This window comes from Vombatus ursinus, unplaced genomic scaffold (assembly GCF_900497805.2).
Source record: "Vombatus ursinus unplaced genomic scaffold, bare-nosed wombat genome assembly UNPS02014158.1, whole genome shotgun sequence".
NCBI classification, from domain to species: Eukaryota; Metazoa; Chordata; class Mammalia; order Diprotodontia; family Vombatidae; genus Vombatus; species Vombatus ursinus.
Window position 1 is genome coordinate 1,094,136 of NW_020953936.1, and position 27,224 is coordinate 1,121,359.

Sequence of the window (27,224 nt, forward strand, 5' to 3'; positions counted from 1 at the left end):
AATTGCAGACTCCAAATTCTGATTTTAACTGGTAGCCAGAATGTTTTAGTGTAATAGAATACACACACACACACACACTCTTTCTCTCTGACACTCCTCTATCTCTCTATCTCTTTCTGTCTATCTATCTCTCTATCATACCTATATCTTATCTATAATAAGTGTCATCCATTCTCAAAAGGGAGAGATGGATTCTAGGAAGTTATGTTTGGGAGTTTTCTTGTGTCACCACATGCCCCTGTAGTCAACATTCATGCAGATAATTATGCTCTGCTTTGTGGATTAGCCAGTATTATTTTAAAATTCTGGCTTATTTTTCTCTGCTATCAAGTTTACTTCTAAGCCATTTTTTTTCACTATTAATTGATGAGTGTTACAGATTTACAAATTTTTTAAAAAGTAACACTAAAATTTGTAATTTAATAATATAATTTTATATTATAGTAATATAATTTTATAATAATACTAAATAATACTAAAATTTATAACTTAATCTAAAAATCATGTGATACATTACAAAGCCAAATAAACCTAATCTTTTCACTGTCATCTTTTCACTCATGACAAAACACACTATTTGCCTCCAGAGAAAGAACTGATATTGTCTGAATAAAGACTAAAGCATAGTATTTTTCACTTTCATTCTTTTGTTTGTTTGAGTCTTCTTGTACAAAATGACTAACATGGAAATGTTTTACATGATTGTACATGATAACCTATATCGAATTACTTGCAGTCTCAGGGAGAAGGGAGGGGAGAATGGGAAGGAGGAAAGAATAGAATTTGGAACCCAAAACTTAAAAAAAGTATTAAAAATTGTTTTAACATGTAATTGGGGAAAATAAAATATTATTTTAGAAAATTGCTTCACCTGTACTTCTGTTAACTTTTACCACATCAGTATATTATTGATCAGGAAACCTGTCAAGAATAATTAAATCTAACCTACTTTAATTCTGTTTTCTTTAGCGAGGAAAATATGATATTCCAAAATGGCTGTCTTCTGGCAGTATTCTACTTCTTCAACAAATGCTGCAGGTAAAATTTACTTCTAAGTAATTTTTGGTCTAGTGAAATCACTACTTTCTACTTTTCTGAAAATTTTTTAAGTTGTATTAAATCTTTTCCTTGATTAGAACTTTAAGGGATCAACACTTTTCTCCCTTACCTCCAAATAATGACTCCTTCCTTATTTCTACCATATCATCCTTCGTTTAAAAAACAAAAAAATAAAAAACTTCATTGGATTCCTTCATTGAATTTAATTATATATGCTACGTTTTTGATGGCTCTGTCATATGTACCTATATCTGTACTTAAAAAAAAAAAATCTCTGGTTCTTTTTTCTACTTTCTAATTGACCCAAGCCCTCTCTTCCCTCTCATAGCCCTGTATGGAGTGAAGTAGAGGGAATAGTTTAGTGTAATAAAGAGAAACTTGGGCTGGAAGAAGGGAGACCTAGGTTCTCACCTCCATTGTAGCATTGACTACCTTAGGCAAGTCATTTAACATCTCTTTCACCTTCTCCCAATATACAGTGGAGATGATAATCTTTAAGGATTGTTGTGAGAATTCAATTAAATATTTAGTAGATTGTGAATAAGATATTTCTCAGAATCTTAATTTCTTTCTTGTCAACTAAAATAAAATCTGTGACTCCAAACCAAAGCTCTGGACTTACACAAGACAGTTTTGGAAGCCTCTCTTTAAATTCCCCTTGGCTTATTCTGGGGATTCCTCTGGTTAAGTAAAAATCTTACTCATGTCTAAAAGGGTGTTGAGCTTCAACTTGACCCTCTTAGGCACTGAATATAGGGTATATTTTATTTTACCTAACAACATGCACATAGTACTTGTACTTGAGCCTATGACTAAGACATACATATACTTCTCTCTCTGCTGGGCTTCTCTCTACTCTGGATACTTACAAGTAAGCTTTCTGAAAAGTAAGCCAATGCTCAAGAACTGTAACTGTGGGCTCACATGGGTTTTGTTCAGTCTCGAAAACTGTTCAGTAATTTTTTTGGGCTTGTTTTTGCCACTATCTAGATTTGCCTTTAGGAATCAGTATTTGGCTTGTTTAATTAAAGGACTTGCATTTCCCATTCAAGTACTTGGGATAACCGAATAAAGTATAGGTTTTGTTTATCCCAACAAAAATCATGAAGGACTCACAGTCAAGCATTAGGTCAGGAAGCTAGACTTGATGATCCTTCCATCATTAATATTCTAGGACTGGGAAAATTCAACGTTTGAAATACTGAAAGTCCAGCATTACGTTACGCTAACATAATATGGTGTTATTATTGCTATATATCTGGAACCCATTTTCATTTACCATTTCCTTTCTTTGTCAAAATCTAATTCTGGTTCATCTGCCTTGGTTAAGTAGGGCAAGTGCAATTAATTGTCCAGAGCAAGATTGGCAACATCTAATCCTCGACGATGTCACCTTTCTGCTGAAAAAGCTTCATTGGTTCCTTGATGCCTCATTGAAAGCCCTTTGCAGTTTGATTCCAGCCTACTTTACCAGACTTATTACGCCTGACTTCCCTTCATGCACTTCACATTACAACTAAAATGGCTTCCTTGGTGTTCCTCGTACACAGCGTTTCGTCTGTCTCCATGCCTTTTACAAGCTGTCCCTCTTGTTCTCCTCCTCTGCTTCTTGGAAGCCCTACTTCCTTCACACCTGAGCTCTGATGAGAGGCCTTTCCAAACCATCTCCTTCCCCCTAGCCACTATTAGGGTATCCCACTTTTACTTTGTACTTTTTCAAGTATCAGGTGTTCATTCCCTCGGACTGGAATATATGTTCCTCGTGGACAAGGAATGTTTGATTTTTGTCTTTGTATCTAGCACAGTTTTTGGCACACAATAGGTGCTTAATAAATACTTGCTGATTGGTTTTTTTTTTCTTCATGTCATCCTTACATCTGAAAACTGTGGATTTAATGAAAAATTATCCTTTTTGAAGTATTTTGTTTGATTGTAGGTTTTTTGGAAAAGGCATAGTGTATATTTAATACAGCACCCAGCATTGTGACTGCTTACATTTTAAATTACTAAATATTTATTTCCTAAGGATATGTTTTTTGGCAAAAAAATGTATAATAGATTTACTGGCTGAACTTTACGAATAATGTCTATATCAATAAAGTTAATTCTGCTAGGCACTTAACTTAAAAGCCAGTATTGATTGCTATAGGATTTTTTGTTTTTTGCCTGGATTCACATTTCAGAAGATCTTATACCAAGACCACTGCAACATGGCATTTTCGTGATTATAAAGTTTTTAACTGTTCGAATGAAGTTTGAGCCCTTAGGAGAAAGAGTATTCTATCCATTTGAAAAAGGTAATCTCTGGCCAATTCTCAATGGCCACTAGGTGGACCCAAAGAAACGGATTTCTGTGAAACATCTGCTGAGCCACCCCTGGATCGTGCAAGATAACTTGTGTCCTGTTGAATGGCAGAGTAAATATCCAGTGAGTATAATGGAAATATTATTTATACTGTTTTGTGTTTTTTGGTCTAATCCTCATCAAAAATTCGGATGCTTTAAAATGCTAGATGATGATTTTCATGATGTTCTACTTGGTTCTTTACCTTTGTATTCTTCTTATCCTCAGTTGATACAATTGTACCATTGTTAGCTCCAAGAAATCCTTGGAAATACAGAGCAGAATATGTCACTACTCCTCTCTCACTCTCACTATTCCTTGACTATTTTTATAATTCTGCAACTGGATTCCAGATTGACCCTATTCCCTCCCCACTAGCCCAGCTAAACTTAGCTCATTCCTCTTTTGTCTTATCAATATACTAACTATGAACATCACAGCTTAAACTTGATTTCAAGAGCTATTAATTGCAGTTATGTAAATGCAACAATTTGTCTGTCATATGGTAGCAGTTATCTATAACAAATAGAATTATTTCTTTTTTTGGGACTTTAGTAATTGTAATCTTTTAAATTTAATGTAAATCTTTTAATCCCTTTCAGCTCTAAAATCCTATGATTCTGTGATGATCTAATGACATTAAGAGAGTAGACAATGTAAAATGCCTACACGTGGCCATTGGGTGTCGTCACTTCTCCATGTAAGGAGGTTTTTTCATAGAATCACAGTTTCTAGTCACACCCATAAACCTAGTGAAAAAATGTGCTATAACAACATGAAATAAAATAAAGATGACATGTTAGATGAAAAGAGCAGGTGTATATTTTCCTTCTCTACTCTAAAAAATCTTTCCCCTAATTTAGAACCGTAGTAGAAAGAAGAAGTATCTTAGAAAATTTAGCTATTGTGAGAAAGAAGATAAACTTTATCTTTTAACAGAACAGTAGCAGTTCTTACCTAAATGTATACATTATCTGAAATATGGTGATCTCTGTGATAAAAAAAATCTGCTTCTAACACTTGCAGCTCCCTTTTATTTAGTTACTATACTTGAGTCACAGAGCTGGAACTAATATAATGCTGCCAGGGATGGATCCCTCACTAGGATCTCATATCCACGTTCCTAGTGGAGCCTATTTCTCTCAGAGTGTCACCTTGCTTTGGGATCCACAGGCCTCTTGGGATCAGAAAGGGAATCAGTTAGCAAATACTTCTCTGGTGCTCTCCAGTCCTTATCTTCCTCTGTCTTCCCTTTCTACTGTTTCCTCTGGAACTTAACTGCCTTGCTAACAAACTTCCCTTTAACCTAAATCTCTTCTTTTTCTTTTCCTTCCATCATTTCATTGATATCTGGTCTTTTCTTAAAGATGCCAAATTCTTTTGACCCCCTTTCCAAGACTGGCTATTCCTTCTCTGATGTCTCGTGGCCTATGGGACCAGGACTACGAATTAGCAAAATGTTTCTTGCTTCTAGCTGCTACTTTCAGATTTTCTTTCTGCCACCATCATTCAGCAAATACCTCTCTGCCTTTAGAATTCACTTCTTCCTGTCCAGATCCTTGTTGCTGTCATCTATGGATGTTAGATCACACTCTCTCCTTCCCAGTAAATTTTGTGCCATAGTTACATTCTCCATCTTAACCCTTGCCTCATTCACACATCATGCTTCTCTGTTCTGCAGCTTTCATGTCCTATACTGATTCTTCTCTCTTTAAGCTTCTTCAGCCGTTTCATCTGTAGATTTACTTCTCCTTCTGTCTGCCTTTACCCTTGTCTAAGTATGTTGCAGGTGATGGAATAACTAGTTATGATGATTGAACCATAGCCTTACTGCTGTTTTTCCCTTCTTGTTTTCTAGAATAGAGACACTGAGCAGTGATAATCTGTGACCTCAACATAGCTATGTCCCACATTGTTTTTATGTAATGATGCTAAATATTAATGAATAAAACTGGTGTTCTGTTTTAATTTCCAACAGAATTTTTGTTAATCCAATTATTCATGTTGCCATTATAGTGTGGACGTCTTGATGAAGACTGTGTTGTAGAACTTTCAGTATATTATAAACACAACAGACAGCTAATGGAAGACTTAATTTCATTGGTAAGAATAATGATTTGTTACATATTGTTGTTTTTTTCAGTCTACTTTATTTAAAATGTTATTCCTGTTTTTATGAGCACAATCTGAAAGCTTACTAATTGTCTTTATTGCAAACTTATATTGAAAATGAACTCATTTTAAATTTCAGCACTATTCCTACTTATAATTTTTCTGGCCTTCAGTAAAAGTAGAATACTATGCCAATGACACTGATTTGAGATAGAGTTGTAGTGACAGTACTTTCTAAGCCATTATCCTTGTAGGTAACCGAATCATCCCTATACTGTCCTTTACGCTCCAGTCTTTCAGTATCTTGCCACTCATCCCATTTGGATTACTTCCTCTATCTGATGCTTCCTCTGCTTCTACTTACGTGCTACTAAACAGAGCTAGAGAATAAGTCATACAATTGTGCTAACTGGATGCATATAAATTCGTGTTATCTGTCTTCAACTGGGCTCTCACTGCAGCAAGGCAGTCCTTTTATTCTTCCCCAGTTGATTCCCTAGAATCAACTTATTCCTAGAGAAGTTATTCTAAACCGTATTTTCTTTCCTCAAGCTTCTAACATTCCCTCTCCCACCTAAAGACCTTACCTCTTATTTTACTGAGAAATTAAGACCATTTGCCATAAGTTCCCTCTTCTTCTCAAAACCTCTTGACACCAGTTTCCCCTTTCACCCCAATCTCTGATAATGATGTGACCCTTCTTGATCTCATGCCCTGCCTTGTTCCCCAGCAGATATCCTTTCAACCTCTCTCTATACTGGATCCTTCAGACATTCCCAAGTGTCTCCCATCCTTGAAAAAACCTTGAAGCTGTTGCTCTTTATCTTTCCCCCTTTTTTCAGCCATACTCCTAGAAAATTATCTCTACTTTCTCTCCTCTTACTCCTTAACCCTTGCTGTCTTTTATTTTACACTTATCCAAAGTAGAACTTCTAGTTTAATTATTTTCATACTGTTTTATTCTTACCCTGCATGTAACACTGCAGTGTAACATCATGCCCATTTTTTTGAATCATATAATCATGAAATTTTTGTGTTTTCTGCTGTTTAGTTACCTTAAACTTTCTTTCTTTCTTTTTTTTTTTTTTTTAGGCAGTTGGGGTTAAGTGACTTGCCCAGGGTCACACATCTAGTTACATGTCAAGTGTTTGGTCTGAGACCGGATTTGAACTCAGATCCTCCTGACTTCAGGGCTAGTGCTCTATCTACTGCGCCACCTATGTGATTGTCCTCTCAGTGATCTTTTCTTGAAATAGTTATGTTCATAATTACATGTTGAATGAAAGGGAATTGTAGTATAGATTCACAAAACTTTCTTATTCAGTGTTTTTAAAAAATATTTTAAAAAAATTTTTTTGGGGCAAGCAGTGGCGCAGTGAATAGAGCACTGGCCGTGGAGTCAGGAGGACTTGAGTTCAAATCCGGCCTCAGACACATAACACCCACTACCGGTGTGACCCTGGGCAAGTCATTTAACCCCATTGCCTAGCCAAATTAAAAAAAAATTCTTTTCATTTTTTATAACTTGCAAGGTAAGGAGTTTTCTAAATAAATATTTTTACTGAGCAGTGACTATGAGGAAGCAGTAAGATGCAATGGAAAGAGTGCTGAATTTGGGGTATCAGGATCAAAGTTTGAATCTGGGCTCTGCTATGTATTACCAGTATGACCTTGGCCAAGTGTCTTAACCTCTCTGAGTCTTAGTTTTTTCATTTGTAGAATGAAAACTTGTACCAAATGACCTCTAAAGTCCCTTCCAGCTCTAGTCTGTGATCCTGTGATCCAATGGCATTAAGCACCTGCTGCTGTTGTCTTTTGAGTCTTTATTATCCATCTTGATGTTCCTTTTTCCTCCCTGACCATATATTTCTTAATCTGTGCTGTTTCAATGACCTCCAGCCTACTTCAGATACACAATGGTCACCTTTTAGCCCTTGTCACGTAGAACTACTATATTAGCTTCAAAATCCTGACTTTTGAAATTCTGCTCTCCCACTCATTCATTTACACCATTAATGATGTCTGATATTTGTCATTTATGCATTATTTCATTTGAGCCTCTTAATAAATAATCCTGTAAGGTGTATATATACATAGATATTTACATATATATATATTTGTATATAGTATATATTTTTTATTTATATATATAGTATATATTATATATATATACTATAGATATTTTTCCCATTTTACAAATGAAGCCTAGAGAGGCTGTGACTTTCTTATTGTCACACAGCTAGTTTTAAGTGTCAGAAATGGGATTTGAACTTAAGTGTTCTTGACCTCAGGTCTAGTGGTTTATCCATTATGCCACGTTCTTTGTTTTTATTTTGAACTCTAGTCATCAGCCTCTCCCTTTTCTCTTTATCTCCACTACTCAGACTTGACTCTAGATTCAGATGCTTTAATAATTCACTAGCTACCATTCTAGAATCTTGTGCTTTGTCTTTTATTCCCAACTTATGACTCTTGGGTAACTTCCTCCATTTGGTTCTTCCATTCCTGACCACAATTGCTGAACATCACTAAAGAAAGACATTGGTATCCAGTTACGGGGCACTAACCTCTCCTGAGCTCTTCCTGCTAAGCACTTTTTGTTTCATACATACCATTTCTTATTCCCTACAGTGGCTGTTGTAAATCTTTGCCTTATTCTTCAAACTTTCAAACATCTCTACTACTCACCTCATCCCCCAGTATATAAAGCAGATGATCCAATTTCATACTTAACTGAAAAAACAAAACCTGACATTAAATTCTTAGAGCTTGCCCAGCTGTCTTCCTCCATATCTAAAAACATCTTGGTGTGTTTACCTATTTTCTCTTTTTTAAAGGAAAAGGTATTACTATTCCTTTACCATTGCCCTTTGGTATACAGGGCTGATTCCCTTTACCTGTGCCCTCTGACCACTTCCTTCTCCCTTCTAAGACCTGATTCCATCAAGTCCCCCTCTCTCAAACATCTTAAAAATTGTTGATATTTTTTGAACAATATTGCCATTTCCCTATATCCTTCTTTCATCATCTTCCTTGTAGTGAAGAATTCTTTCCTGAATCTGTGATGTCTTATTTTTATATTGATTCCCTTCCTTCTACCTACGAACGTGTTTAGGTCTTGCTAATCCTAAAAACCTGATTCCTTTGATTCTTCTTTCTCACTGAACTACTGCCTTATCTCTCTTAAGCTAGGTTGCATGCTATACCTTCACTTCCCCATCACCTACTCACTCCTTAACCCCTACATTCTGCAATTCTGCTTTTGCAAAAGTCAGATATGACTTCATTGTTGGTATTCCAAAGACGACTTCTCACTTTACATTCTCATTGATTTTTTTCAGTATTTGATGCTGTCAGTTACTCCTTCTGCCTTGTGCCATCTTCTCTTCTTTCTCTATATTCTCTCAGTAACATCATTAGTTTCCATGGGTTAACTATCAACTCTATGCTGATGACTCCCAGATGTACATATACAGACCCAGGCTCTCCCCTGAGTTTCAGTCCCATATCATCAATTGCCTATTGGATATTTCAAACTGGGTATCCCAGAGACATCTCAGATTCAACATGTCTAGAACTGAATTTATCTTTGCCTCTTCTAAACTTCCCTATTTCTTTTGGAGGCACCACCATCTTTCCAGTGTCTCAGGTTTGAATTTTGGCATTATCCTCAGCTTCCTTATTCTCCCTCACCACACAAATAAGGGAATAAGAGAAGGGAGAAAATATTTATTAGGCACTACTATGTGCCAGGTACTATGCTAAGTGCTTTTACAAATATTAGCTCATTTGATCCTCAGTAGATAGATGGTAGATGCTATTTTTATCCCCATTTTACAGTTGAGGAAACTGAGACAGACAGATTAAGTGACTTGCCCAGGGTCATACTTTCATAAATATCTAAGGCTATATTTGAACTCAGGTCTTCTTGACTCCTGGCTGTGAGCTTTATGCATGCTGCACCACAGCATCTCTTACATCTGCCTGATTCTCTCTGTCCTTTGAGTTCGGTCCCTTATCACCTCTAGCCAGGATTATTATAGTCACTTCTTAATTGGTTTCCCTCCTCAAGACTTTTACCACTCCACTCTAGTCCATATTACACAATGATGCCAAAGTAATTTTCCTTAAGTGCAGATATGATCATGTTGCTCTTCTACTCAATCTGTTCAGTTGGAGTGAAATACTTTGTTTATTTGTAAGTATTAACTTTTTATACTGCATGTATTTTTGTATGTATTTGTACTTTGACATTTTTGTTTGTAGTTGTATTCCCCCGTAGAATGTAATTTCATTGGAAATAGGGATTATTTCATTATTTGCATTTGGATCCCCACTTCCTAGAACAGTGCATGGCGCATAGTGCTTAATAAATATGTACTGGATTGTTGACTGATATTTTTTCTCTGGCTTCTAGGTTACCACAGGCCTGGCTCCCCTCACACCTCTCCTTTACTAGTTCTTCTTGACCCTTTGATTTTGTTGTTTGTTAAGATTTTGTTTTCAGCCTTTATTTTTTTTTCCCCTTCTGGCTCTCTATTTTCTCTTTTGGTAATTTCATTCATTCTCTCAGCTTTAATTTTCACTTCTACTCAAATGACTCCCAGTTCTATATTTCTTGTCTTGATATTTGCTCAGGCTCCAGTCTCCTATTTCCAGTTGTCTGTAAGATTCAGCCTAGGTAACTTGAAGTCAGCATGTCCAAAAATTACCTTTCTTCCCAAATCTGTTCCAACTTTAACTTCTCTATACGCCCTTCTTCCTTCAGTCTATCCTTCATACCATATTTGTATGATATAATGAGGTAAGGAAAGAAGACATAATGTCAAATTGGGCTTTATGAACTGAAATAACCTCAACAATACAATTGAGAGCTGTCAAAATAGCTTGTTCAGTTTATAACAATAAGAAATTTAATTTGTTATCTAACTTATACAAAAGTTTTTGGTCTGTTTTGCCTGGGAAAAAGGAGAGTTTGCAGCTCTAACAAATATGAAAGTGATTGTGTCTTTTTTAACCATTGTATCTGACCAGCTTAATGTATCCATCACATATCAACATTCTAAGAGGTAGGGTGAATATATTATGTAGTATAGAAGGCAGACAGTGACAGGTTTAAGATTAGAGGTAAATAGATTTAACATCATTATCTCTGATACTTCCACCATTCTCATGCATGCTCTCATCTTCTCACGTCTGGACTACTGCAACAGCTGACTGGTGCATCTGCCTGAAGTCTCTCCCCATTCCAGTCTATCATCTGATATTCAGCCACTAATGTGATTTTCTCAAAGTATAGATCTGACCATGTCACCCTCCTACTGTAGTGGTCCCCCATCATCTACAGGATCATATACAAAGTCATTCGTAACCTATACCCCCTCCGTTTCCATCTTCTTACACCTTGCTACCTGACATATACTCTTCAATCCAGTGACACTAGCCGCCTTACTGTTCCTTGGATGAGACACTCCCATCTCTCAGTTCCAGACATTTTCTATGGCTATCTGTCATGCCTAGAATATTCTCTTTTCTCATCTCCCCTACTGACTTGTCTAGCTTCCTTCAAGTCCCAACTAAAATCTCCCCTTCTACAGGAAGACTTTTCCAGTCCGAATAGTCCCTTCCCTCTGTTGATTACTCCCTCTTTATCCCGTATACAGCTTGTTGGTACGTGGTTGTTTACATATTGGCTCCCCCATTAGATTATGAGTTCCTCCACTGCAGGGACTTTTAGTCTTTTGCCTTTCTTTCTATCCCCAGCTCATAGCACAGTGTCTGGCACATAAGTGCTTTATAAATGCTTATTTACAGTTTTTACTTCTTATCTCCCCCAGACAATTCTCTAAGATGATAAATTGCTTTGATAAGGGGGAGTTACTCTTGGGGGCATTTCCTATACAGATCAAATCACAAGTCATGACCAAAAACTATAATGATATGAAGCAGGGGTTGGCAAACTACAGCTTACAGGTCAAATTCCCCCTGGCCACCGATTTCGTATACCTGTTGAGCTAAAAATGGTTTTTCCATTTTCAAAGTGGGCTGAAGTTTTCTGACCCTTCATTTAGAGTGCATATTTTATGGTAGGGTCAAGAGTTACACAGTTCTAGTAATAACTTGTTTCAGAAACTAGAATATTAGTATTCCAAACAGTTGTGTGTTTTGTTTTTCCCCAGTGGCAATATGATCAACTTACAGCTACCTATCACCTACTTCTCGCTAAGAAATCTCATGGAAAACCAGTTCGATTAAAGCTTCCATCTGTCAGTGGAGAACAAACTAGTGCTCCTTCATTGAAAGAACTACAGGTAAATTTGAGGTCTTTTTGTTGTATAATGTGGTAGTCCTTAATTCATTCATAGTGTGGTTGGTTCTTAATTCTCGCTGTTATGAAACAGTTGTACTGTTTGAAAAGCCAACTTTGCCAGTGAGAAGAAACCAGAATAGAATTATTTCAAAACATATTACTAAAAATTCTTAAGAAGGGGAGCTTTGGGTAGAAAAATGAACAACTTAGAAGTTAGGCTGGGGAGATTAGTCCAGTATGAGATGGTGTGAGCCTGAACTGGGTGGTAACTGGGAAGAATAAAGGGTCAGATAAGAATGATATTAGAAAGAAAGGGTTGACCAGACATGAAATGACAAAATTATAGGATTGGAAGAAATGTTAGAAGTCATCGAGTACAATACCCAACCTAATGGTTGAATCTCTTCTGTAGTATCCGTAGCAAGCAATCACAAGTCACTACTTGAATACAGCCAATAGTTAGGATCTCAGTGTCTATTGAAACACTATTGCATTTTGCAATAAGTCTACTTGTTAGGAAGTTCTTTAGATTGACCTGAAATCTGAAATCCCTGTGACTTTCACCTTTTAGTCTGAGGTCTCCCTTTGGGCCAAGCAGTCAGTCAAGAAGCACAGTTATTAAATATTAACTATGTGCCAGAGGCTGTGCTAAACAATTGTGGATACAAAGAAAGGCAGAAAACCAGGTCTTGCCCCCAGGGAGCTCACACTCTAATGAGAGAAACAACATGCAAAAACTGTACCTGCAAGATATACCATACGGGGGAAGTGGAAGGCAGTGGAATTGGAGATTGGGTTTGGGCTGGAGGAGTGGCACAACAGCCAGGAATGACCTATAGAAGGTGGGAATTGAGCTGTGGAGGCAGAAGTGAAGAGGAAGAGCATTCTAGGCATGGGAGGTAGCTCATGATAGCTTAAAGGTGTGAAGTCAGAATATGGAATGCGGCATGTGAGGACCAACATGGCCAGTGTCTCTGGATTGTAGAGTATGTCGAATGAAGTGTGAGGAGATTGGAAGAGTAGGAAGTACCTAGGTTATGAAGAGTGTTAAATGCTGGAGGATTTTATATTTGATCCTGACAGCAAGAAAGAGCTTTGAGTTGGAGTGGGGAGAGATTGGAAACAGAGAGGCTGGTTGGAAGGCTATGGCAGCAGTCCAAGCAAGAGGTGAGGAGGGCCCATATTTCTTCCCCTTTTCCTGCTCTCCAGCCATCCTCCCCACCCTATCAGAAACTTGGACTCCATCCTGGACTGCCCCTGACTTTTGTAGTTGAGCCTTTTGACTGATTTAGCTGAGGATCGGGCCTCCACGCTGTATCCTGCAGTCTCTCTGCCTTGCCCTCCCCAGCCCCCTGCTTCCTAGCATGCTCCCCTCACCCCACCATGTGTGATCTTCCTTTATAGAGCACACAATTCTCGTGGACAGACACTGTCCTGATTCCTTGTGTACAGCACAGTGGTCAGCACATAGTAAGCAATAAAAGTTCTGTCTAATTATTGACTTATATGAAAACATTGATGCTGTGTTTATTAGATTTTTAGATAAGTCAAAGCTGGGAGGGATTTTAACGCATTAGGTGACAGAAATAGTATACAAAAGGATCTGAATTTAATAAGATGAAATTTAATAGGGACACAGGACAATCATTGTGATAACTGACTTTTTATATCACTTGGCATTTTGCAAAGGACTTTGCCACATTTGAGACCCCAACATTGTAGGAGGGGGATACTACAGATATTGTTATGCTCAATTTACAGATGAGGGAATTGAGGTTCAGAGAAGTTAAGTGATCTGTCCATGGTTACATAGTTGGAGTAAAGGGCAAGATTGGAACCTAAGTCCTCCTGACAAACATATCACCGTTGTGTCCACTATACTATGCTACCTTTCACAGCTAGTTTCTTTCTTTTCCTTTTCTTTTTTTTTTAATATATTTTTAACATTCATTTAAAAAATTTTTTTGACTTCTTAATTCTTGTCTTCCTTCCAGCCCCTCCCCCACCAAGGCAAGCAATATGATCCTGATTATACATGTGAGGTCATGCAAAACATATTTCATGTTAGCCATGTTGCCAAAAACAAAAACCAAAAAATGCCAGAAAAGTAAAGAAAATGAAAAATATGTTTCAATCTGAACTTAAGCTCTAGGTAGATAGCATTTTTCATCATGAGTCCTTGGGAATTGTCTTGCTTCATTGTATTGATCAGAGTTGATAAGTCTTGTGCATTTGATCATTGTTACAATATTGCTGTTACTGTGTACGATGTTCTCCTGGTTCTGTTCACTTCACTTTGCATCAGTTTATATGAGTCTTCTCAGGTTTTTCTGAAACCATCCTCCTTGTCATTTCTTATAGCATAAGAGTATTCCATCATAATCATATACCACAAGTTGTTCAGCCATTCACCAATTTCTGAGTATCCCCTCGATTTCCAATTTTTTGTCACCACGAAAAGAGCTGCTATAAATATTTTTGTACAAAAATATTTTCCTTTCTCTTTGATCTCCTTGGGAAACAGACCTAGTGCTGGTGTTGCTGTGTCAAAGGGGAATGCACAGTTTTATAGCCCTTTGGGCATAGTTCCAAATTGTTCTTCAGAATAGTTGAACTAGTTCACAACTCCACTAACAGTGCATTAGTGTCCGTATTTTTCCACATCCCCTCCAGCATTTGTCTTTTTCCTTTTTTGTCATGTTAATCAGTCTGATTGGAACTCTCACAATTAGTTTCCAAAAATACCTACAGAGTTATAGGATGTGGAAGGTGTGTCTAGATAGATGATAGTTTGTGTGAAAGAGATTTGGTGATGTTAGTGAACTCTGAAACTCAATAATATGAGGCCACAGAGTGATAGTGACAACCAAAAACCTAATAAAATGAAGTGTATTAATAGGAAAAGGGGAAGGAAATATGCTTTTATATAGTGTCTGCTATATGCCAGGCATTGTGACAAGCACTTTACAAATTTTATCTCTTTTGATTTTCACCACAATTCTTCAAATTGAACGCTATTATTATCCCCATTTTGTAGATGAGGAAACTGAGGCAAACAGGTTTAAGTGACTTGCCCAAAGTCACCCAACTAGTTAAGTGTCTGAGGACGGATTTGAACTTAGGTCTTCCTGACTCCAGGCCCTGCATTCTATCCAGTTCACTACTAAGGTGGTGTGTCATAGAGGCATGATGTTCAGAACAGCGGGGTGACAGTTTTATTGTACTGTGTTCAGACTATGTCTGGAAAGTTGTGTTCAGCTCTGTAAACTATATTTTGGGAAGGACATTGATGTTCTGGAACTCATTCATAAGAAAATTCAGGATGGTGAGAACAGATGCTCTGTTAACAGGATTGGGTGAAGGAACTGGGAATGTTTAGCTTGAAAAAGTGATTTGGGAGAGACTTCATTGCTGTACTTAAGTATTTGAAGGACTGTCATGTGGAAGACTGATTAGACTTGTTCTACGTTGGTTCTAGAGGGCATAACTAGAAGCAGGGGCTAGAATTTGCACAGAAGACAGATTTAGGCTTGATGCAGGGAAAGACTTCCCATAAAGTTAATTAGAAGTAGAATGGGCTTCTTCATGAGGTAGAGGTTTCTCTATCATGAGAAGCCTTCAAGTAGAGGCTAGGTGACTGCTTGTGAGGGATGCTGCAGAAGAGATTTATTTTCAGGTATGAGTTCCTAGCTTTAAGATCTCATGGGATGTGGAAATATGTCTTAAATTTTGAAAAAGTGATTGGTTTACAAAGGGCCACCTCCCTCCCTGCCCCGGGAGTGTATCTAATTTAATAATTTTCAAACTACAGTTTTTATAGATAATACATTTAACTATTCTTCACCTCCCCTGCCCCAGACACTGCATAGTTAAAAGAATCTGAGTTTGAACATGTGGCTCACAATAATGATAATTATGTATTTGAAATCTTAAAATTCCTACTTATTTGTGAATCATGTGAGGATATTTCATCTGCAGAGAGAGCTTTAAAGACTCCCAAAATCATACAGGGAATTTGTCTTAAATACAAATTAATTTAAAATTATATGTAAACTATTCAACTTAAACACACTGAAGTAGGAAGCTAATATTGAAAATATATTGTGTAGAGATTTGCAGTTTTATGTACAATCCTTTCCTCTTCTACAATGTATATGGAAGTACTCATTTTGGTTGGTGTTTATCGAGTTCAGAATAACAAGAAAAGAAAAAAAGAAAGCGTGTTACTCATTTCAAGCCAGAGATCATGCATGAAGGAAAATCTAGCAATGTCCTGGTTCCATAAACATAAGCTTTAATTTTAATTAAAAAATGACCTTTTTGTCATAGGTTCTTTCCTCCCCTAGGGAATTTCTTTTGAATTAATGATTGGTTTTTTTTCTTATTTTTTAAAAAACAAAATATCTGTCCTATTTTCTGTTGTATTCCCTAGCCCCTGCTTTCTCTCTTTTAATTATTTCCTATTTATCCTGTATAAACCTTACTTTTTATTTATTTGTTTGCATGTTGTCTTCGCCTTTGGACCGTAAGCTCCATTAGGAGAGGGACTGTCTTTTGCCTCTTTTTTGTATACCCAGTGCTTAGCACAGTACTTGGCACGTAGTAGGTGATTGGGTCTTTTCCTTTTGGGGTCCAGGTCCCATCACCCCATTAGTAGGTGCTTAATAAATGTTTATTGATTGATTAATCAACAAGTCTATTGATATGGGGACAAAAGAAAAGACTTTGAACCTTAACTTAAGGTGATTGACATTTACTAATGTCAGCTGAATCTACATGTCCTTCAATATACAGACATTGTTAATTCCTTTTGGTTCTGTTGAATTTTTAAGAATGTGTTGGATGGTAAGTTTTAAATGATTAGAGTGTGATATAAGACATTAACTTTTTCTCTACTGCATTGAGTTTCATCCAGTAACTTTTTTTGTAGCTTGCAAAGCATTGGACAGAATCAAACGATGTGGAATCTAAGCCATTAACTCCAATATTGTGCAGAGCAGCCACAAAGAAATTGGAGAACAAAGAAAATGTGTGCACGCCCAAGTCTGCTATGAAGGATGAAGAACACTTTATCCTGCCTATTCCAAAGACTCCTGTTAGCAAGAGCATGCATGAAAGAGGAATATTAACTGTACCAAATCCTGCTGCCCCTTGCAAAGGTATAGATTGTATGCATATTGGAAGTTTGGATTAAGTAGTAGTGAAAAAATAGTGGTATCTTTGAATACTAGCCTTACATCAAGTAAGTCAAATGCCTGTATGGTAGTTAAGAGATGGATGACCAACCTTTCCAAAAAGATCTTCTAGAAAAATCTAAACTTCTTTTAATCTTCTATGGTTTCTGTTACTTAGAAAGTAAATATAGTCAACTCCCAGTTATCCACAACTAATATTTGGGGCCACTGAGACAGACATCTGGTTATTTTCTGTTTTCTGTAACACATTGCTGCTGGAGAATTACAGCTGCTTCAGTGCCAGGCCTTTACCTGCCGCAGGCAAACTTATTGGTGAGAACAGAAAAGCATCCCTGGTGTCATTGGAAGGGGGATTGTATCTTTTGAAGAGATCAGTGCCTCCTTTAAATGCAAATAACAGATGTCTGTTGATAGATACTTAACACTTTCAAAAAATCTTAGAGTAAAAACAAAATTCTCTGTGACTCAGGGCTGAAATTAGGGACTCAATCTATTTATACTTCTATTATGTTACTTCTCACTTGCTAATGAAAGGTTGCAGAGTAGTTAGGGCAGTGCCAAGTACCCAGGATTCAGAGTCTGAGGACCTGGATTTGAAGCCTAGCTCTGCTGCTTATTACTCACACGCTGATAGCTAGCCATTTACAGGATGATACAATGCAGAATTGGAAAGATTCCTCCCAGCCCTGCCTCCATCATTATGACCTTCTCAGGTTTAGAGGAGACTTGGATTTATTGTAGTACTTTATTGGCCCAGGTGACTTTGGCCAAAAGCTACAGGGAGCAAGCTTGTGGCAGAAAACATAGCTAAAAATTTCCTCTTTTCTGAGAATTATAAGGCTTCACATTCAACAAGGCATGTTCCCTTCTCCTCCCATCTTTATGACTTTCAGAACTGTAGCTCTGTTTCTGTTCCTTCCCAAATGTCATTCAATCATCAGTCCAGGATCACCTGCCTTAATTGTTTATGCCCATTATACAGTCATTAACCTGCATCAATGTGCATGTCTCTGGGCAAATGTTAGTTTCCTTCAGTCATTTTCTTCCTAAATACTAAATTTCGACACCCCTTCTTCCCCACCTCCCTCTAATTTCTATCACATTTTCCAGACATCTGGTCATCCATCCTAAGATATATGGCTAAATAGACTGCCAAGCAAGGGGCAAAGGAAGGATGGCCCTCACAGCTTCCCTTAGCATGATCAGACTTTTTAACCTGTCTTGTTCAGGAGTTTATGCCACCGTTCCAGTCCCTAGGGAAATGTAACGGAGAGACCTTAAATATCATTTAATCCATTTTACAGTCCAGGAAACTGAGATTCTTACCAACTAAATTGTTTCCATGTGGTCATCTATGTAACAAGTAGTTGGAATTTGAACCAGATTTCTTTGACTGCAAATCCAGTGCTTTCTACTACACTGTGTTTATATAAACAGTTTAATTTTTTCTGTGGTAATGTTTGTGCTTTCCATGTGCAGTGCCTTCTGACTTATTTCTTGAAGAAAATATTTGTGTATAGGCATGAGGCATCTAAGTAATTTTTATTTAATTTCTTAGTCATGAATCATGTTTTACAAACTCCATTTAAAATCTTTTACAATCTATCTCCAGCTTTCCTTCAGTCTTATTCTACACCATACCCTCTCATGTACTCCATGTTTCAGTCAAACTCACCCACTTGCTGTTCTTCATACCTAACATTGTCTTTTGTTTATGTGCCTTTGCACTCATGTTTGTTTCTGGAGTCACTAATTTGCACTTAGCTCAAATACTACCTCTGACATAAGGCCTTTCTGATCCCCCAACTGCTAATGCCTCCCCCTCCAAACTAACTTGTATTTATTTTGTATATACTTGTATATATACATTTTGTCTCCCCTTACAGAATATAAGCTTCTTGAGGGCAGAGATTGTTTTATATTTTACCTCGAGTGCCTGCACAATGCCTGACATATGGGTGCAATAAATGCTTTATTAATTGTCCTTTCTTCACTTTGAAGTCACCAAATAATCAAGTGGCATATTGATTTGACCTTTGAGAGTTTTGTGAAGTTCTTTATAGAATTTCTATATTTCTTTTTTTATTAATTTATTTTGATTTATCAACAATCACTTCCATGAGCTTTTGAGTTTTAAATTTTCCTCCTCCTCCCTCCCCAAGATGACGTGCAATCAGATATAAACTATACATATACGTTCCTATTAAACATATTTTCACATTAATGATGTTGTAAGGAATAATTAGAACCAATAGGAGGAACTACAAGAAAGAGAAAACAGAAGAAAAAGAATAACAGTTAGTATGTTTCGATCTGCATTCAAACTCCATAGTTCTTTCTTTGGATGTGGATAGCATTTTCCATCATGAGGCCTTTGGAGGTGCCTTAGATCCTTGCATTGCTGAGAAGGTCTGAGTCTGTCAACGTTTGTCATCGCACAGTGTGACTGTTAACTGTGTACAACGTTCTCCCGGTTCTGCTCACTTCACTTAGCATCAGTCCATACAAGTCTTTCCAGGTTTTTCTGAAATCTGCCTGCTCATCATTTCTTATAGCACAATAGTATTCCCTTACATTCATATACCACAACTTGTTTAGACATTCCCCAGTTGATGGACTTCCTCTCAATTTCCAATTCTTTGCCACCACAAAAAGAGCTGCTATAAATAGTTTTGTACATGTGGGTCCTTTTCCCGTTTTTATGATCTCTTTGGGATACAGCCCTAGAAGTGCTATTACTGGGTCAAAGGGTATGCACATTTTTATAGCCCTTTGGGCATAGTTCCAAATTGCTCTCCAAAATGGTTGGGTCATTTCACAACTCCACTAAGAATGCATTAGTGTTCCAATTTTCTCACATCTTCTCCAACATTTATCATTTTCCTGTTTTGTTATGTTGGCCAGTCTGCTAGGTATGTTGTGGCACCTCAGAGTTGTTTTGATTTGCATTTCTCTAATCAATAGTGATTTAGAGCATTTTTTATATGACTAATTTATATATTTCTTTATCCCGTGCAACACATGTTGGAGTAAAAGCTACAGCTATCTGCATGGTAGTAATTCCTGTCTTATGTTTGTTATGTAAGACAGAATGATGACCAAGTGTCCATGTAAAGACTTTCCTTGGTGTCCTTGGGGGTAAGGAGAAGCTAGAGACAGTCCTTAACTTTTTTGTCTCCCTGCCTCCTCCTTATCCCTATTTACATTAAGAATTTTAAAAATATTTATTCCATACTTTAAATTTATTTATTTAGTATGTGGGTTATTTTTGTTCTTTTAAATTTTGAGTTCCAGATTCTCTCCCTCCCTTCAGCCCTCCCTTCACCCATTGAGAAGGCAAGCTATATATCAATTATACATGTAAAGTCATGCAAAACACATTTCCATATTAGCCGTTACGTTGATAATATTCATATGGATTAGTTACTTTCCTCCAGTTGAATGATTTCCAGACTTCAGACTCTAAATATGAGATTCTTATTCAACCATTGAGTTGATGGAAGAAACTTAACTACGTCCATACTGATATTCTCAATCCAAAGTGTGTGTGTGTGTGTGTGTGTGTGTGTGTGTGTAAAACTTTTAAAGAAAGAGAAGCCTTTCTAGGAGATGATTTGGGAAACTGGAGCGTGGTACCTTTCTTCAAGAATCTAAAATGTTTGCCCCAGAGAACAGATCTAGAAGCAGTAAGTGGAAATTTCAGAGAGGCAGAATCAATGTAAGAAAAATTTTCTGACCATTAGTGCTATCCAGTAGTCAAATTGGCTGCTTTAGCAGTTGGTGGCTTCCCCTTTATTCGAAGGCTTCAAGCATCTTCATCTACTTGTTAAGAATGTTGCAAAGGGGCATCTTAGTACAAGTTGAGGTCCCTTCTAGTTCTGGTCTTCTGTAAAGAATAGTTTAACATCATAAGCTTCTAGATTGGGTTTGAAGGGACCTTTACGACCAGTGAGTGCAATTCCCCCCCACCCCCCCTTCCATTTTCCAGACAAGGAAGCTGAGACCCAGAGAGCTAAAGTGGTTGCCTTAAGGTCACTCAGGAGATGGCAGAGCAGGGATCTGAACCCAAGTTCTCTGCCTGAAAATCTAGGGTTTTTCTACTTTGCTTCTAGGTAGATGTGTGAAAATTGAAAGCAGGAAAAAGACTGGCGTGGTCTTTGAAACATTGTAATATAAAAGAGAGCCATATGATTCAACTTAGAAAAATGTATTAAATAATTTAATTTCTCTTATCATCTCACTCAAGTTATGAATAAATATTCTTAAAGATTATATAAGCATACTTAGATTTTTTTTTCTTTTACCCATTCTCTTGTTATGGTTGACCTTATTAGTTATTAGGAACTGATGAGTGCACACGGCCTTCTTCCCCTCTCCATCTGTGGCTGTTCCGTCCCAGTTTGCTGATGGTTCCACTTGGTTACTAGCATGTACTTCCTTCCTTCCCACCTCCGTTGTAGGCCAAGCCTTGCTCAGTTCAGCCTTGTGCTCCAGGTACAGGATTGGAATGAAACGAGACACTTACAGACCAGCCAACAGCTAACAAAAGAAATTTTACTTAAGTATACCTTGAAAAGGATATTCAGCAAGATAAAGCATTGACTCAGTTTGGCATACGGTCCGTGGCAGTGCTGGCACACTGCCTCTTATTGGCTGTATGACCATGGCAAGTTCTTTAATCTCTGGGTGTGTTAAGCAATTCCCTAGGACTTGTTTTGCAAGTCATATATGGATTGTCATTAGTGTTGGAGAGGGAGTTCTCACACTGGGAGTTTATGCTAATGAAATCATAGCTCTAAAGGTGCTTTAAGGTTAAATGTGCTTTGCTTTGTAGAATGTGTACCTTTCTAAAGTTGCTTGTAAAACGGGTCCTACTTTCCCTTTAATTTTTGCAAGTATATAAGAGATGTCTTCTCCAACCTCCTGCCTTGCTTTGATGGCAGCATGAGGCAGGAAGAATGAGACCTTTGAGCAGATTCTAACTACTCCCCACTGTTCCCATCACTTAAAAGCCATACTTGATTACCTCTGGTTTTATATATTTTCTGATTTCCATCTATGCCATCAACATGAAAGGGAAACAATGGCAATATGTACTAATTGTTAAATTTTTACTAATTCTATTGAGTAATTATAGTGGAAGAGAGCTCTATTTGGAGAAATAATATATGAAATTTCCAAGAAAAAACTATTCTAGATATTGATAAAATTTTCCATTTTCAAAATATGCCTGCAACTTAAATTTTATGTAATATTTTTTTATCCATTAGAGAGAAATCAGTGCAAGGAAGAAATACTGATTAGAACTACAAACCCAGAGAGGACAAAGGAATTACCAACAGCTGTTGTTAGTCCTGAGAGACGGTAGGTGTTTAGTTACTTAAGTGCTGAGTTCACCTGAGATGTGACCAGATACAACATATGCTTGATAATGTTTTTTATATATACATATATATACACATGCAATGATATGTTATCAGTTTATCTGTTATCTGTTTAAATTATTTTCTAGATTGCAAAATCCTTCTAAGTGCTGCTGGACTAAGTCTAGTCTGACATTATTGAATTAGTGTATGAAGGAGCTGGGTGTATCATGCAAAGAACCCTGGGATAGGGGCAAGAGCCTTGGGTTCTAATCCTGGCTCTGACACTAAAAGTAGCTGTTAGTCACTTCTCTGAACTATAGGGTTCCCCCCCTCTTTCTGTAAAATTGGAGGATTAGTTTAGAATCAGGGGTGGGGAACCTGTGGCCCTTAAAAAACGGATTTGTTCTGTGAAGTCTGGATTCAGTCAAAGGGCTGCACTTGAGGACCTCAAGGGCCACATGTGGCTTCGAGGTCTCAGGTTCCCCACTCCTGATTCTAACCTAATCCCATAATTTTTCAGAAAGGAGGGGGAAAAACCCAGTAGTTCAGAGAAGCCACATGTGGCCTTGAGGCTGCAGGTTCCCCACCCCTGGGTTAGATTATTTCTCAGATTCACTCCAGATCTTTGATCCTATGAAATAATGATTTAGTTCGTTGTACATTTTCTGTGAGGTGAAGATTACAAGACTGGATTTAAATCTTACCTTTGATGCTTGTGTGACTCCTCTGAGTCTCTGTTTCCCCCTCCTGTAAAAAATGAAAACTAGATAATCTGCAGAGGTTCCTTTTAGCTCTAGCTCTATATCCCTGTGAGCTTATGAATCTCTTAACCTTCGTGGGCCTCAGTTTTCTTATCTACAATATGCTGGGTTTGAGTTTGAACCCTTGAGGTTCCTTTCAGCTCTAAATTCTTTGCTCAGCAACTCTACTTTGAATACCACATCTTGATACTGAAGAGACACAAATAACTTTCACTATTTTGGACCCGTTTTACTCTTCACTGTGTTTGTCTATAGATAATTTTGTTGATTCTCTCAAGATTACAAAGACATTTAATAATAATAATGATAGCTAACATTTATATAGCACTTACTATATGCCTGGCACTGTGCTAAATGGTTTATAATTATTATCTCATTTTATCCTCACAACAACCTGGACATAGATGCTATTATTATCTGCATCTTACAGATGAAGAAACCAAGGCAGAGGTTAAGTGACTTGCCCAGGGTCAAACAGCAAGCAAGCGTCAGAGGCTGGGTTTGTACTCGGGTCTTCCTGATTCCAGGCCCAGTAGTCTATACACTTTGCCAACAGATTTGACAAACAAAACTCAATTTTTAAGTAAACTAAAAGTCCCCCCCAAATGCCAGTTTACATAAATAAACAAAGAAAATAAAAATTGTTGGGAAGCATCTTAACAGGAGGATTTTTGCAGGCAGAAATGTTGTGTAATTGGGAACACTTTACAAACAACCATGTTCTTCTTATTTAGTATGTTGTTTGTGTGCTGTTAGATTTAGGAATAAATCTAACAAATAGGTCTTACTATAAAGGTTTTGCTGAAACTTTGTTTCAAGTGAGAGGGTCTGCCATTACAGAGAATTTTGCAGAAAGTTGACATAAACTTGTATAAAGGATAGTATGTTGAATAATGTTAGGTCAATAACTAATTTTCTAGCTAAATTTTTCTTTTCAAGATGCCGTTCAGTGGAATTGGATCTTAATCAAGCACATAGAGACAGTCCTCAAAAGAGAAAAGGAACCAAGATGTTTGGAAGTCTTGAAAGGGGGTTGGATAAAATGATTACAATGCTCACTCCAAACAAGAAGAAAGGATCTTCTAGAGATGGACCAAGAAGGCTAAGGGTAAATTTACTTTCAAAAAGCAAAGAAAATATACATTGAGTTTAATTTTCCATTGAATTTAATGTATTTCTACCCCAAATTTCCATATTGGGGGGAGGGGGAAGTCAGCCTTTCTTTGGTTCAGGTAAGAATGGAGTTTATGAGATGCTCTTTCCCCCAAGTCTTTCCTTTATGCTTTCATATACATCTTCTCGCTTACCCCAATTTTGCAAAAATAGTGAGTTCTTCCTTCTCCTTTCTTATATCTTCTTTTTCTGTTACATCTTTCTTCATCTCTTTTCTTTCCTTGCATGTGGTAGAGTTAATCTGTTTGCTTCTTGGTCATCTGTTAACTCACAGTATTTCTCTGTTGTGTTTAGCATTTTCTTTTGTTTAATTATATTGCGTATCTCAGTTTCTGTATTGAAACTTTATGCCAGGGCCAGATTCTGTTCCATCCTACACTCTTGGATGTTAGGTCCTGTTTGATTCTAGCCCCTATGGTCTGGATGCTCTTCCTGCTATGGTTTTGGTTTGGGTGGCTGGGGTGAGGTTCTACCTGCTCCTGGAATCCCCGGCTTCTGGGTCCATCTCCTGGTGCCCCAACAGGGGTTTTGGCTTAAGTCTTTTTTATTCCTTGCACAGTCTCCTGCCTGAAATCAGTTGTATCCCTTGCTGTGGTCCTGATAGACCCCAGTCAAATGGCATTGATTGTACTGGTTACAAGATTCCTTGCAAGGCCCTTTGCTTGTGCTTATTGGGTGCCCTGATGGCCCATCTTCTGCTGTAGCACTGGAGTTCCCTGAGTGCTGTGTGCATTTTGCCTTTTTTTGTGGACCTACTGCCCAGCCCTGTCTCCCTGTGTAGTAACCCAGATGAACATGGTTCTGTGTCCTGCTTCTGCAGTACAGGGCAAGCATTCTGCTTCTGCATGGCCCATGTCCCCTCTCTGGCTTTCTCCTCTCCCAAATGCTTACAGGCTTCTGACATTCTTAGACAGCTCTGGACTGGAGATAGGAGCTTACTGCTATTTTTCTTTAGTTTTCTTCATCATTGTTCCTATGATGCATTTTTAGAACTGTACTGTGCTTAAAATTTTTATTGGAGAACTGGGTTCCCCTAGGACTTTTCATGTCTCCACCTTAATCTGAAGCATGTAAATCATATGATCTTATAATTAATTAGTCACTGAAGCCTTTAGGGATTTACTTATTAACACCTCTGTTTATCCTCACCAAGGTGTTATGAAATACTTTTTTCTCTTGAGTAGAAATTCCTTAAATTCCAACCTTATCTAAGAGGAATTAAGGTAACTTGATTATAGGTGGTGTTAATCTGGCTTGGTGTATAGGAGAAACCCCTGACCTGGGAATCTGGTTTTCTAGTTCAGTCTCTGCTACCAATTACCTGGGTTACTTTAGGCAAATCATTTCCCTTCTTAGGATCTCAGTTTTCTCATCTGTAAAATAAGAGTAAACTAGATGACTTCCTGGGCCTTTTGTGGTTCTAACATTCTTTGAAAGGAGCCACAAATATAGGAGTAGAAATTTATAATTTCTTGCTTGTGATTGTCAAATTTCAATGTCTCTTCATTTATGTTCATGATACTTATGTACTTTAAAAAAGTAATTATAAAAGTGGTACAAGGATGACCTGTTGTACCCATTATGGCTGTATACAGAATTCATTGCTATTTAACCATTCTGACAAAAAACTTCACTGATTCAGCTTTGAATGTATAATATAGTCAATACTTTTCCCCTCGTTTTTCCTTTTTTTAGTCACTGAAGCCTTTAGGGATTTACTTATTAAATCAGGCCTCCTGATTCTGAGGCTACTGTTCCATGAAGCTGTGCTGTGAGTGGAAGCCCCTACGCTGGGAGCCCAGAGACTTACCTCTCTCTGACTCTTGCTAGCTATAGTCTTAGCAAGAGCCTCTGTTTCATCCTCTGTGAAATGGAGATAAAAATATCTGAGGTACTTACCTTTCAGAGCTGTTGTGAGAAATCATATATGGAGGTACCCTTGAAAACTATAAACTGCTGTGTAAATGTGAGCAGTTACTATTTTTATGTGTAAACATATGAATTTAAAATCAGATAAATTCTTGATTTTATAAAGATTCCTTTAAATGGCGAACCTTTTTATATGTCTTAATGTCAGATTATTAACTGTAATAGAAGGTGAGGAGCATAGAAGCTTAAAACTAAAGAGGAGCTACTCTTATTGAATACCAATTAGAAATGAAGATAAACACTTCTAAATTTATGATCAAGTCTGTGGAGAAATAATTGGATTTATTATATGTAACTGGAATACCTGTTATGCAACATAGCTCTTTTAGTATCACCATAGATTCTTTTGTGTAATTTTTGAATCTCTGACACCATCAGTTGTCCAGAAGAGGTATATACCATTATGAATTATCCAGACCATTTGCTTTGGTTTTCTTTTGTTTATATTTCAGTACTTCTTTGTATTACCACTATAGTATAGGAAGGAAGGTTAGATCTGGTAACTTGCCTATGAGTTAACATTTCTGATTAAAAAATAAAACGAAACAAAATAATACATTTAATAGGAGAGAATGTTAAAACCAAAAACTACATTTTGAGATTTCACCAAGCTACCCTTGTCTACATATTACCTTGGAATTTCTATGGTAGTATTTGAAAGGAGAGCTTTGGATCTCCAAGTCTGATGTTATGAGTGGATGTGAATTGTTACAGGATAATAATGGTGGTGATACTGAGGCCTCTGTTTGCTGTTGGTTCTTTTAGGCTCACTATAATGTGACCACAACCAGATTAGTGAATCCAGATCAACTCTTGGCTGAAATAATTTCTGTCCTTCCAAAAAAGCATGTTGACTTTGTGCAGAAGGGGTAAGTACCAAACTCATGATGGAGTTTGAAGGGACTCTGTACACTTGGGTTTGAATCCCAGCCCTGATACTTCTTATCTAATTTTTCTGAGTCTCAGTTTCCTTAT

At 37.3% G+C, this 27,224-nt stretch overlaps 1 protein-coding gene across 2 annotated transcripts in view; it reads left to right on the forward strand.

Moving 5' to 3' along the window:
* Positions 1-27,224, forward strand: part of MELK (maternal embryonic leucine zipper kinase) — a 104,949-nt gene that overhangs the window by 75,742 nt on the left and 1,983 nt on the right. For both annotated transcript variants that reach the window (XM_027859072.1, XM_027859071.1), the window contains 8 exons: positions 970-1,038; positions 3,389-3,487; positions 5,420-5,506; positions 11,695-11,826; positions 16,756-16,984; positions 22,291-22,384; positions 24,087-24,255; positions 27,015-27,118. In XM_027859072.1, coding sequence (XP_027714873.1) covers positions 970-1,038; positions 3,389-3,487; positions 5,420-5,506; positions 11,695-11,826; positions 16,756-16,984; positions 22,291-22,384; positions 24,087-24,255; positions 27,015-27,118 — 983 coding nt within the window. The remainder of the gene's footprint in view (positions 1-969; positions 1,039-3,388; positions 3,488-5,419; positions 5,507-11,694; positions 11,827-16,755; positions 16,985-22,290; positions 22,385-24,086; positions 24,256-27,014; positions 27,119-27,224) is intronic.